This window comes from Dermochelys coriacea, chromosome 20 (assembly GCF_009764565.3).
Source record: "Dermochelys coriacea isolate rDerCor1 chromosome 20, rDerCor1.pri.v4, whole genome shotgun sequence".
Taxonomy (NCBI): Eukaryota; Metazoa; Chordata; order Testudines; family Dermochelyidae; genus Dermochelys; species Dermochelys coriacea.
This window is the reverse complement of record NC_050087.2, coordinates 15,727,998-15,740,205: the sequence shown is the minus strand read 5'-3', so window position 1 is coordinate 15,740,205 and position 12,208 is coordinate 15,727,998. Positions and strand designations below refer to the sequence as shown.

The 12,208-nt window shown below is 49.2% G+C and overlaps 1 protein-coding gene and 1 long non-coding RNA gene across 4 annotated transcripts in view; both read left to right on the top strand.

Annotated features, from left to right (window-relative positions):
* Positions 1-12,208, top strand: part of LOC122458387 — a 493,263-nt gene that overhangs the window by 237,447 nt on the left and 243,608 nt on the right. The gene's annotated exons all lie outside the window — the stretch shown is intronic.
* On the top strand, positions 2,946-9,256 carry ELOF1 (elongation factor 1). 3 transcript variants are annotated; one of them, XM_043506906.1, is made up of 4 exons: positions 2,946-3,022; positions 3,648-3,769; positions 5,320-5,390; positions 7,387-9,256. In XM_043506906.1, exons 2-4 carry the CDS (start codon positions 3,654-3,656, stop codon positions 7,449-7,451), a joined length of 252 nt encoding a protein of 83 aa, XP_043362841.1. In that variant the 5' UTR covers positions 2,946-3,022; positions 3,648-3,653; the 3' UTR covers positions 7,452-9,256. The 3 variants fall into 3 exon arrangements, with proteins under 3 accessions (XP_043362841.1, XP_038234472.1, XP_043362842.1); XM_038378544.2 differs by having other exon boundaries at positions 2,946-3,029; XM_043506907.1 differs by having other exon boundaries at positions 2,953-3,018.

Below are 12,208 nucleotides of genomic sequence, written 5' to 3'. Positions count from 1 at the left end.
CATATGAACCAATCTATACTGCATTTTCCCTGGCAAACATCCACGTGCCTAAAGAATCAACCCCTGGCAGAAGGTCAGGGAAAGAACATACAGAAACTCTCCGTGGATCAGTCCAGCGGCTGGGAACCAAATCTGGGGGGAAAGAATGCTGCCTACTCATCTTTAACACCCCACTTTTACCCCTCCGCTAGGGCATGCCCCATAGAACCCAGGTCTCCCGAGTCCATCCTGTGCTCTGTCCCCAGCACTCAGCTATGGACAGAAATGTTTCTATACTTTAATTAAAGCAATGGAGGTTTTCTGGGGCACAAAGAGGGGATTTGAATGAAAGTTTCAACCTGAGCCGTTTAGCATGAGTGTCCCTGGATTTTTAACTGGAGTGGATGTTTTCATAGGACAGGCTCTAATTCAAGCAGGAATTAACTCAGGGCTGTTCTCCAACCTGCGTTATACAGGAAGAGAGGCAGCCCTTTTCAGCTTAGTTTAAGACAGGGAATAGGTTCAGGTGAAACCAAAATAAGCCACTTACAAAAACAAAATCAGCGCCCTCCCCAGGGATTTGCTCCAGTTTAACTAGACTGGTTTAAAAACTGATTTTGGTTCAATGTATTATTTGCCTTACTGTACCATCTAGGAGCCTCAGTTATGGCCCAGGACCCCAGGTTGCTACAGGCTGCACAAATACTGAATACGAAGCTGGTCCCTGCCCCCAAAGAGCTTCCAATCTAATTACAAAACTGGTGAGAGCAGGTAGATAGAGCACAAGGAAGCAATTAGCCAACACTGGTCAGCAGTTGCCTAACCATTGTCAAGGTTTTTGGGAGGGGCTACATAGGAGAAAGCACAAAGGTGCTTGTTTGAAAAACTGGTGCAACTGTCGCCTATAAACAAGGCCTAGTAAACAAAAACACCTACTGTGTTGCAAACCCCAAGTCAAGAGCACTGCGCTAAGGGCATGAGGATTACGACTTTAGAAGCTGACAGCCCAATGACTAGTTTCAGGCTTGGTCTACACTTAAAACTTAAACTTAAAAATTTACACAAAGTAGAACTATTTCCCCTTGTTTATTCCCCTCCCCACTGTTCCTCAGACGTTCTTGTCAACTGCTGGAAATGGCCCACCTTGATTATCACTACAAAAGGTTTTCCCCCCCAAGCTCTCCTGCTGGTAATAGCTCACCTTAAGTGATCACTCTCCTTACAGTGTGTATGGTAACACCCACTGTTTCATGTTCTCTATGTATATAAATCTCCCCACTGTATTTTCCACTGAATGCATCCAACAAAGTGAGCTGTAGTTCACGAAAGCTTATGCTCAAATAAATTTGTTAGTCTCTAAGGTGCCACAAGTACTCCTTTTCTTTTTACTTAAAACTTAGGTCATCAAAGCTAGGTGGTCAGGGGTGTGAAAAATCCACCCCACAGAGAGCTGTAGCTATGCGAACCCCATGATAGAGCTAGGTTGGCAGAAGAGTGCTTCTATCGACCTAGTTATGTCTCCGGAATTCCTACAGCGATGGAAAATCCCCTTCTATTGCTACAGCCTGTATCTACACTCCTTTTCTTTTTGCGAATACAGACTAACACGGCTGCTACTATGAAACCTATCTACACTACAGGGTTACAGCACCATAGCTATTGACACTGTAGCGCTCACAAGTGTAGACATGGCCTTACTGTCCCAAAGCAAGTAAGACACAGAAACTTACACAGTATCAGTGGTAAAATTGAAAATGCTTTCCTGGGCAGTAATCCCAAGTGGGCAGGGCAGGACCGATTTTAAATACAGGTTTTCTCTTTACCTGTCCAAAAACTCCCAAAAACAAACAAACAAACAAGAAACCTGGCCAAACCCAACCAGCACAGACACTAATTAGTCTCTTCCTTCTGTGCTTAAGGGTCAGTCCCTGGCCTTGCCCATCTGAGTTAGCTCATCTGCAGAAAGAACATGAGGACTTGTGGCACCTTAGAGACTAACAAATTTATTTGAGCATAAGCTTTCGTGACCTACAGCTCACTTCATTGGATGCATAGCGCACGGAAGCTTATGCTCAAATAAATTTGTTAGTCTCTAAGGTGCCACAAGTCCTCATGTTCTTTTTGCGAATACAGACCAACGCAGCCGCTACTCTGAAACTTATCTGCAGAGCAAAGCTTGTTGCTGACCGTTAACAGCCTCGAATCAGCAGCCTCTCCAGGGCAGAGTCATTTGTGCTGCCCTTTATCTGGACAAGACTCTCTTGTCCTGAGGAGCAATGGGGAAGGCGAGGCTCAGGACCACACCTGAGTGTCACTCCCCCCCAAAAAATAACCCACAGGACGGAGAGATCTCAAAGCAGGGGCTGCTGAGTGCTGAAGATCCCCAGGCTCTTCAAGGGTCGGGGTGTGAACCCCGGCGTCCTGCCCAAAGCCCAACCTGGGAGAATCTCTTCTGCCTCCCTATGCCCCCCCCCTTCCTGGCTGGAGGGCGGGGCTGGGGTGCAGCTGCCCCGGAAGCGGGATGAGCCCCAGGGGGGCAATCTGTGCTGGGGGGGTCACACCCTCGTTTCCTTTGCTGGGGGGGGACCACCCTGCATTACTCTCAGGTGGGTGGAGGGGGGAGATCCCGCCCAATGCCCCAGCTGGGGCTTCCCCCGGCCCCATCAAAACCGAGCCTCGGCCCCCGGGGAGGCTCCTCCTGGCTTGGGGCCCCCCCAGCCGCCGGGGCCGGGGCCGGGGCCGGGATCCCTCCCCCTCAAGCCCCCTTGGTCTTGGGCGCCTCCCCCCCCTACGGTCGCCATCTTGGCGGCCACAACAAGGCAGCCGGGTGGGCTACTTCCGGTCCAGGCGCCCCGCCCCGCTACTCTCTGACCTCATTTCCTCCCGCCGTTGCTGTCAATCATTTCGCGTTCCGCGCGCTCGGCCGCAGGCCAGCCAATGGCTGCCGGCGGGGCGGGCGGGGCGAGCGTGTTTCTCTTCCGGTTCGGCGCAGGAAGTGACGGTCGCCGTTGGAAACGCGGCTGGGGTGGGAGGCTGGAGGCAGGAGACAGGTGGGGGCCTGAAAGTGACCCCCCCCCCCCTCCGTGTCCATGAGGAAGGGGAGGCTGGGGTCGGTTCTTGCCCCCTACCCCGTAGCCTGGTCGGAGCTCTCATGGGGGGGGCCCCATCCTGGGGGGGGCGGCGCTGGGCTCCTGTCCCTGGGGGGGGCCCCCATCGCGGGGCGGGGGGGGCCCCCATCGCGGGGCGGGGGGGGCCCCCATCGCGGGGCGGGGGGGGCCCCCATCGCGGGGCGGGGGGGGCCCCCATCGCGGGGCGGGGGGGGCGCTGGGCTCTTGCTCCCCTGCCTCTGGATGGAAGGGGAGGCCATGGCTCAAGCCGCGGGGCCTAGATTTCTTTGCTCTACATGTTTTTGCGGGGGAGGGTGGTTTATGAGCCTCCCACTTCCTAGGCGATGCTGGGTGATGCCCCAACAGCTGTGATAATGGGCGGGGTTTAAATCCAGACCCAGGGAGTCTATCTGCCCCCATTTCCTTGTAGCCCCACATGCTCCTTCCTGGGCACCCTAGAGCTGGGGGTGAGGTGTGGTGGATGAAGGAGAAAGGGCAGCCCATGTGATCCCCTCTGGCCCTTAGAGGACTGACGCTTTCCCTCTCCTTTGCGCCTTGCAGGCAAAGATGGGCCGCAGGAAGTCAAAGCGGAAGCCCCCGCCCAAGAAGAAGATGACGGGCACCCTGGAGACGCAGTTCACCTGCCCCTTCTGTAACCACGAGAAGTCCTGCGATGTCAAAATGTAAGTGGGTGGGCTGGAGAGGCCTCTCTGATTCTAATGGTGGGGGCACAGCCAGCTGAGCTGCCGTGTTAGTGCTCATTACGCTCCACTTATGGGGGGCTGCTGGCCCTCAGGGTACAGGGGATGAGCTGATTCCCACCTGGAGCTGGATCAGGAAGTCCCCACACTGAGGGGTTAGGTGCATTACTGGGAGACGCCGTTCATTCTCTGAAACATCTTGTATTGGCCGCTGCTGGAGACAGGTTACTAGGCTGTTGGCTTGGTTCAGCATGACAGAGGGAGGAAACTGAGCTAGATCGGCCCATTGGTTTGATCTAGTATGGCAGCAAGGGACGGTGGACAAAACAGGTAGATAGTAATACCTAGCTCTTATAGGGAGACTAGAGCACTGGGCCAGGACTCCAGATATGTTGGTTCTATTTCTGGCTCTGCCACTTGTCTGCTGGGTGACCCTGCACATGTCGCTTTACCTTCCCCTTCTGTAAAAGGGGGATAATAATACCAATCTCCTTTGTAAAGTGCTTTGAGATCTGTGGATGAAAAGCACAAGATAAAAGCTGGGGTGGTTGTTACGATTATTATTATCATGGCACTTTTCATCATTAGATTGATGAGCCTGTTCGTCAGATCTGGCATGGCAAAGAAGGGGAATGGTACTGGGTAAGCTGGGCCAATTGGTCTCTTCCAATTGGAAATTGAAGCCATGCTAGAAGGGATCCATTTGTTTTAATCTGGCAGGGGTAGAGGGGGGCATACAGGGCTCGACTGGCCCATTGGTTTGATTGGTGTGTTATAGCCTAAGCCATATGAAAGCATTTCAGTAATTAAGCAACTTATTTTTGAAATGATGTAAGTGAGCAACAGACATTAGCAACATTAGTAAGGGTGTTTGGGTTTTTGCTATATCCCCATCAGCAAGTAATACTGAAGCGTGGCTGTGCATACCCTGGATCATGTCCATCAAAGTAATAGGAAAGTGCAACAAGATTTCCCTATTGAGATTTTTTTTCCTAATCTTCATCCCCTGTTTTCCTGTATTTTAGTTTATAATGAACCACACTGGGACTTGGGTCTGTACCACCTCAAATGCTTCCCCTCACCCTTCAGAGTGTGCAGATGATTTGCACATTTTTATGTTTGTTTATCTTTTAGCCTAATGCTTACATGTTTAGTTCTCTTAACTTCTCATAAATCCTGAGACGGAACATGGTTCATTGGTTAATGCAGAAGACTAGGAGTCAGGACTCCTGGGTTCTTTTTCCAGCTCTTGCAACCGACTTGCTTTGTGATCACGTTGGGCAAGTTGCTTCCCTTCTGTTTGCTCGTTTCCCTGTCAGTAAAATGTGAATAACTTATTAGCTCTTGTGTTGTGATGCTTAATTTGTTAATACTACGTTTTGTTTCAGTGGGTGCTATGGAAGAGAAGCGTATTCTTCTATTAAGTCAATTTCTCTAACCACTTGCTCTTGATTGTTTGCTCTTTGAACTTCCATTTGTCTTGTTCTTTGGAAATATTTGCTATTGCTGGAATATTGTTTTCTATGTTCCAGGGACCGGGCTCGGAACACTGGCGTAATATCATGTACTGTGTGTCTGGAAGAATTTCAGACTCCCATAACGTGTATCCTTTGCACTTCTAATGACGGAAGCAGGGTATTTTTACTGTAGTTGTTTTTTTCCCATGTATTGATGGAGGGAAATGTATTTTCAGTGCAGTTCTACTTCAGCCACAGAGGTCTTGGAGTTCAGGTTTTCCTGAGCCCCCAGAACTTTGCCAGCGTGAAGTGTCCAAGTATCTGCAAAAAACCTGCTCTGGTTATAGTCAGCAGCAGCAAACTCCTGAGACCCCTGGGGTTTGGTGCTTTCCACTGGGCTAGAGCACAGCTTCTTGTGGTATCTTGGCACTTCCTGTTCCAGCCCATGATGGAAAATGGAAGCAAAGAGGCAGCAGCTAAAATAACTAGACAGTCATATAGCAGTACTCATAGATTCCAAGGCCAGAAGGGACTATTGTGACCATCTAGTCTGACCTGGATAATGCAGGTCATAGGACTGCCCCAAAAGAATTTTGTTTGAACTAGAGCAGGTCTTTTAGGAAAACATCCAATCTTGATCCTGTCAATGACATAAGGAAAAAACTTTGGTGGTGCATGTAGCTGTTGGGAACTGAATCCAGAAGCACATGTTAGAAAATAGAATTAACTTCCCATCTTGCTTTCATGTGTTGGCCTTTATCATCCTGCAGCAGCATGAAACAATTGATTGGATAGCATGTTCTTAGTCTGTGTCCGCACTAAGGTCAGAATCATGGTTGGTATGACAGGGAGTTAATTGCTAGCAAGGCTGTCTGCTAACGTCTCCCAGTATGTGCCTCGGTTTCCCCATCTCTAAAGTAGGGATAATGATACTTGCCTCCCTACAGAAGCTGCTTTGAGATTGTTATGCAGACAGAACTACACAGGATCGTTTCAGGGGACAAGACAAGATGTCACGTTTATTATAATAACACAGTTTGATTTATGACCAATAACTAATATCTAATACTTATGTGCACACACACACACACACACACACACATATGCTGTTCTGCAGCTGCTGTGTAGTTACCAGTCCTGAATGTAACTTGGGTTCCTAGTTTGTGGCGGCTAACTGGCCAAGAAAGCCTCCTACAAGTAAGAGCTGGGTCTCTGTTGGACATGCACTGATGCTCTTCCATGTTGGCATCAGAATGTTACCCTCCAAAGTCTTCCATCTCACCCATCCTTTTTGTAGGCTTTAGTTTGAATCCAGAATCTATAGGTCTTGCTGTGTCATGCTGCCTCTGGGTTCGATGTGATTGATCACCCGTCAATTGCAGACATGACTTTCAGCCTAGGACCTGGCTTTGATGTTTCTTCAATAGTACTTTTGTTCTTTTCCTTTTAGGGTGGACTCTTCTTGTTTTGTGAGGGCTGTTGTTTGCATCTTCAGCTGTTGGTGTTTACACTTTATTTCATTAGGAAGGGCTGGGACTGGAGGTTGATTCCATCATCCATAAATACCTCATTCACACATCTAAACTAAACTAATAAGATTACAGCAGAGTTTTGCAAAAATGAAGGTTGTAGCAAGCTTTTACAAAATGGAGTGAGGATTTTAAAATGGAGTTTGGGACAAGTTAAAATGGAGTTTGAGTTACAATGTGGACAAGTGTAAGGAATGGCAAACAGTGAGCAGAAGTTACAATGTTGAAACAGTGTAAGTTTCAGTGATTTAAGCAGCAATTGGATTGAAAGTGAAACTCAATTAGCCAGTTATTGGGGTAATCAGTTTTATGAATGAATGTTGTTTCATTCATAAAACTTTGCTTATGAAGTTATATTAATAAAGTGATCAATTAAAAACAATTTTATTGATCAGTTCTACAAGATGTACTGATGAAAAGTGCAAGGAAGGGACAGAGTGGCGGTGGTGTTTGTCCCACAACGCTGTCACAAAGGGCCAGCAGACAGGTGTTGCGGGGAAGAGTTGGTGCAAAAAAAATTTCTTTAAGTTCCCAGTGCAAGATGAATTCCGTGCTTCAGGGCAGGTGACGGTGGTGTTTTGGTGTCATCTTCCTTGACCTTTGATCCTCTCAGATCTTTCAGAACCGGTGGACGTGTACAGTGATTGGATAGACGCTTGTGAGGCGGCCAATCAGTAGCAGCAACTGGGCAGGAAGCTCATTTGTGCTAATTCTGGATATTACAGTATTTTGTACGTGGAAAAAAATGTACTAGTTCCATAACATGAGACAATCGGGAGCTTTGGAGAAGGTGGCTGGGTTTTTTATTAGCTTTTCCATCCAAGGGTCTTTTTATAGCTGTTGTTCCTTTTTGTGAATTACCCTGGGGCCAATTTAGACCCATGCACATGTAACATGGTTAAGGGACAATTTGGAAATGTTGCCCTAGTTAAGCGGGGGAGGAGAGGAACATTTTGTTTTGCTCAGCCCGGCAGTTTGAAAGTTCACAAGATAAGAAACACTTGTCACCATGATTAAATGGCAACTGTTAATTTAAAAAAAAAAAAAAGTCCATTACTAATCCTAGTCTGACCAAGCGGTGTCCTGTTGGAAGAGGCTATATCTTGGCTTCCACCCTGCTTTGAATAACAGTTGAAATGTTGATGCAGAGCAGTTTTGTTTAGTGGTTATAGCAGGGCAACAGGTTGTCTGGAGCCCTGGGTTTTTTTCCTGTGACTTCCACCAACTTCCAGTGTGATCCTGGGCAAGTCGCTTCCCCACTTAGCACCTCAGTTTCTCCCTCTAAATCAGAGTGAATAACATTCTGACCTTTGTAAAGTGCTTTGAGATCTTTGGCCACAAAGTGTGCTAGAAATGTAAGATGAACAATGAAATACTGTAAAACCTCCTTCCTTCAGTCCCAGTTCTGGATATTGGTTTTTGGCTAGCTCTCTCCAGCACAGACACATTTAACTTTTTGCCTTACCTAAACAGGGGCACTGCTGTACTTGCTTTCCATACTCCAGTGTGGGGTAAACTGGTTTGAATGAGCCATTTGTCAGAAAACAGGACAATCACTGACACAGATGACTGCATTTCTCAGACGGGTCCCCCTGCAGCAGTAGGCTCAGATTTGCTCATTTGTCTCTTAATCAAAATACAGCAAAACCTCAGTACTGGAGAGTGGGAAGTAAATCGGGCTGCAGTGTTGGAGAAGTGGGGGAGATGCTGGGGTGAGGGGAAGGGAGACGGGCTTCTGTGGCATGGAAGGCTGAGGATCAGATAATAGCTTTTGTTGCTATGCTTTCTTGAGTCCAGTCATGGTGACAAGTGTGTTTTACCTTCTGAACATCCAGATGCTAGACTGAGCAAAACCTCTGCTACTTTGGCTTGCAGAGCCGTTTGGTGATCACTGCTCTGGTTTATTTTTGGGATAACTTCACTCTCTCTTAGATTCAGAATGTTTGGCTCTGTTCTGATGCAGCAGTTACTCAGGGTCTCGCAAGAGGCAATCGCTTGGCCGTTGGCGCCGCTGAGGATTTAAGGTGGTGGCAGATCCCTGGCTGAACTGATTTTGGGCCTGTAGTGAATGGGCAGGGGATTGTTTGCAAAGGAGGGGTGTGAATCAGAGTGAGAGAAGGAGAGGAGGATGGGCTAAATTAGCCACCTTGGCCTCTCTTGGCTTTTACCTGCTGTTTTTAACTTGAGGAAATTCTTATTGTATCAAGAGGTTTCCTTGGATCTTCCTGGATGGTACCAGCAGCGCCTGGAGCTCCTTCCTGGACACTGATTACAAGCCCCTGCCTTGGGAAGCTGCATGGGCTAGGGATTAAGCTGTTTGGAATTCCAGGCTGGGTTTGGACACTTTTTCCTATGTGTGGGTGCAAAGAAGGGTGTTGCAAGCGCAGTCCTGGTTTTGTTTGGGGTTTGTTTTGTGAGGGGGATCTTCAGAAACAGTTTGTAGTGGTAGAATGTCCCTTTAATAAATGCCATTATGGGGGGAAGTGGTTTTTGTGTGTCCTTTATTGTTGTTGGTGTCACATGGTTTCTGAGCTGAGTGACTGGACTTATTTCCCTGAGGCAGGCGGGAGTTTGCGTGAGCCACATGCCTGTATGAGAGAGACAGCGGACGAGAAGTGGTAGTAGGAAATGCTGCATTCTTTTCCCGTCTCTATGCAAATTCCTTCCCTGCTCTGTGCCTCAGTTTCCCCTTTTGTAAAATGGGGGTTAATATCTTAAACGTGCTGCGAGTATTTGGGGTTTCTGCCTTGCAAGACTGAAGGGCTGAATGGAACTTCTGGATTCAAAATCTGTTGATTTACTTCCCCTTACCCATCCCCTCTAGCTCTTAGACAACTAAACATTTATGGTATGTCAGCAAAAAAAAAAACCCCAAACAAACCCACGGCAGTGAGTCTGAGACTGGGTCAACTGACTTGGGCAGATTGCTATTTTTAGCCCCACAGCGCAATGTAGACATTCCTGCCTGGGCTCTGAGACTTGTCCCCCTTGTCAGGATTCAGAGCCCGGGCTCCAGCCCGAGTCACAACATCTACACTGCTAATATTAGCCCTGTAGCGTGAGCTGCCAAGGCAGCTGCTGTGGGCTCAAAGCCTTGCTGCCCCAGCGGTTTTTTGCAGTGGAGCATCGTGTTCCCTCCATGATCTCCAGCATAACAGGAGCCCGGACCCCATGTGAGCTTCATTGCAAATGAGCTGGGCCGCAGTCTGTAGCTAATGCAGTTTCCTAGAGGTGAAGAGTGTTCTGTGGTCCTGGAATGGCCAATGCAGACTTCCTTACTCAGCTAAATGAGCCAAAACTGTACTCGGGGCTGCGTACATGGGGCTGCGTTCCAGCAAAGGACAAAAGGCTGCAGCACAGGGAGAACGTGAGTAGTTGTGGTGGAAGAAAATCAGCTGACTAGGCGCTATTTGTTCTGGAAGACTCTGCTGGGTAAACAGCTCGTAAAAGCAGCTGTTACCTGACGAGTGGTGGGGAGAACTCTCCAGGCCCTTCTCACTTTACTCCACATGCTTTAGAATGTGGGGGGAATTTGGCCCTCCCAGGGCAGGGGCTGGTAACGCTGGCTGAGTTATTTTTGCTTATGAATCTCTGCCCATGCTCCTCAGTCCTGACCCACAGCCCCCTGCTATCCCAGCCCTGCCCATGCCCCTCAGTCCTGACCCACAGCTTCTGCCATCCTTGCCCTAGACTTCCTGCATGCACAGCTTTGCTCATGCTTCTCCATTCTAGCCTCTTGCACCCCTGCTATTCCCATGCTAATGTCATCCCATCTCCAGTGCCCCAGTCCTGCCCACATCCCTCAGTGGCTATTGTTTCCAGGCTTGGGTCTCTCGTGAGCACACCCTGCAAGTTCTCCTGAGCCAGTAGGTGGTTTGAAGGGCAGAGTAGCCAGAGACCCAGCAACTTTCTTCACTTGTGGCTTTGCATGAGCCCATCACCTGCAGAGGCAAAAGGCCAGTCGCTCTGACTCTCAGCAGGGGGCTGCCTGAGCCATGCGGCCTTGAGCTGCAAAACCAGGTATGTGACTGTGCTCTAGGGAGGGAGGAGGTTACTTAATGCTTAAACCTTTTCCCTCTCTCCTTAATGTTTCCTTCTCCGGCTCTGTAGCATAGGCTTAGAATCCGAGCCACGTAGGACAGAAGGGACTTCAATAGACCATCTACTCCAGGCCCCCGCACTGAAGCGGGACATAGCCTATGCCCACATGGCCCCAGAGCATAGACGCAGCTGACACCGGCAGAAGTAGTTCTGCGTGCGGAGGGACACCACCTCCCCAAACACTATCGACGGAAGCCGTCTTCTGTCAACATAGCTGCATCGACACTGGAGATCTTGTTGGCATAGCTCTGGCAGCTGAAAGGTTGGGTTTTGTCCTCCTCCCCTCTCCCCTTGCGCGATATAGCTTTACTGATGTTGGTTTTAAGTGGAAAGCAGGCCTTTAGCATCAGGTCTTTGTGTGGTCTTCTAAAATCCCGGCGTGCAACCTGTTCCTTCCCATGCTCTGTTTTTCTTTTGTGGATGAAGACGGGAAGTCAGCCGTGTCTCTCTCTCCCCCACTCCCAGCCCTGCTGCAGCATTATCTGCATTGTGCTGGGCCACTGCGCTCCTCCAAGGCACGCGTGCCATTTGACCTTGCCATTCAAGACCTTAACAGGAACCCCCTGAAATGGGGCCGTGCGGTGTTGACGGGGTTTCTTGCTTGCATTTTACTATGGTTGCTACATGTCACGTCAAGAACCTAATAGCAAACTCTCCTGGGCCTGGTGCGGAGGCTTGTGACCGAAAGACTTATGGAGGGGCTGTCCCTGCATTGTAATGTCTTGTAATGTAGCTCCAGACGTCACTCTAGCCCTGCAAAGCACTTGTCTAGAGTTCTGAGGGTTAATGTGGCTTTTAAGGGGGGGCTGTGGGGTGTCTAAGGAGCATCCGTCTGCCTGAGGAGGAGGAGCTGATCAAAGGTGAATGCTGCGATGCCTGTATAAGTGGTTAGTTTGGCCTGCGTGTGCGCACAGCCCCCACTGGTGGCCGATCTCACAGCAAGTAGAGCAGCCGGCTGCTTCCCCAAAGCTGAAGGGTCACAAGTTTGTGCTGAAGGATCTGGATCTGAGCCTGTGTCGCCACATGTCTAGCAGCGTTTGTGGGCGGGTATCAAAGCCTTTCTGTATAAGGGCTAAGTTACTGTCTAGAGCCCTGTGCACCGGCTGGTAATGGGGTTTACAAACAGGGCTAGGAGTGGGGGTGGGGGGTTGCAGCCAACCGGCCAGGGTTCAATTACTAGCAGGAGCTCAGGCAAATCGCTTCAGCGTCTCGCCTATTACAGGGGACAGTGATCCTTCCCTGCTGCGCAGGGCTAAAGGGGATACATCAATCCATCTGGGAGGAAAGCCATGGCAGGGCTTGAGAGCCTTATCTCGTCCTTACCATTGACGTAT

Coding starts and splice junctions, on each gene's coding strand:
- ELOF1 (XM_043506906.1), top strand. CDS start 3,654: ATGGGCCGCAGGAAGTCAAAGCGGAAGCCCCCGCCCAAGAAGAAGATG. Junction 3,770..5,319: donor AAGTCCTGCGATGTCAAAAT/GTAAGTGGGTGG, acceptor TCTATGTTCCAG/GGACCGGGCTCGGAACACTG. Junction 5,391..7,386: donor ATTTCAGACTCCCATAACGT/GTATCCTTTGCA, acceptor TGATCCTCTCAG/ATCTTTCAGAACCGGTGGAC.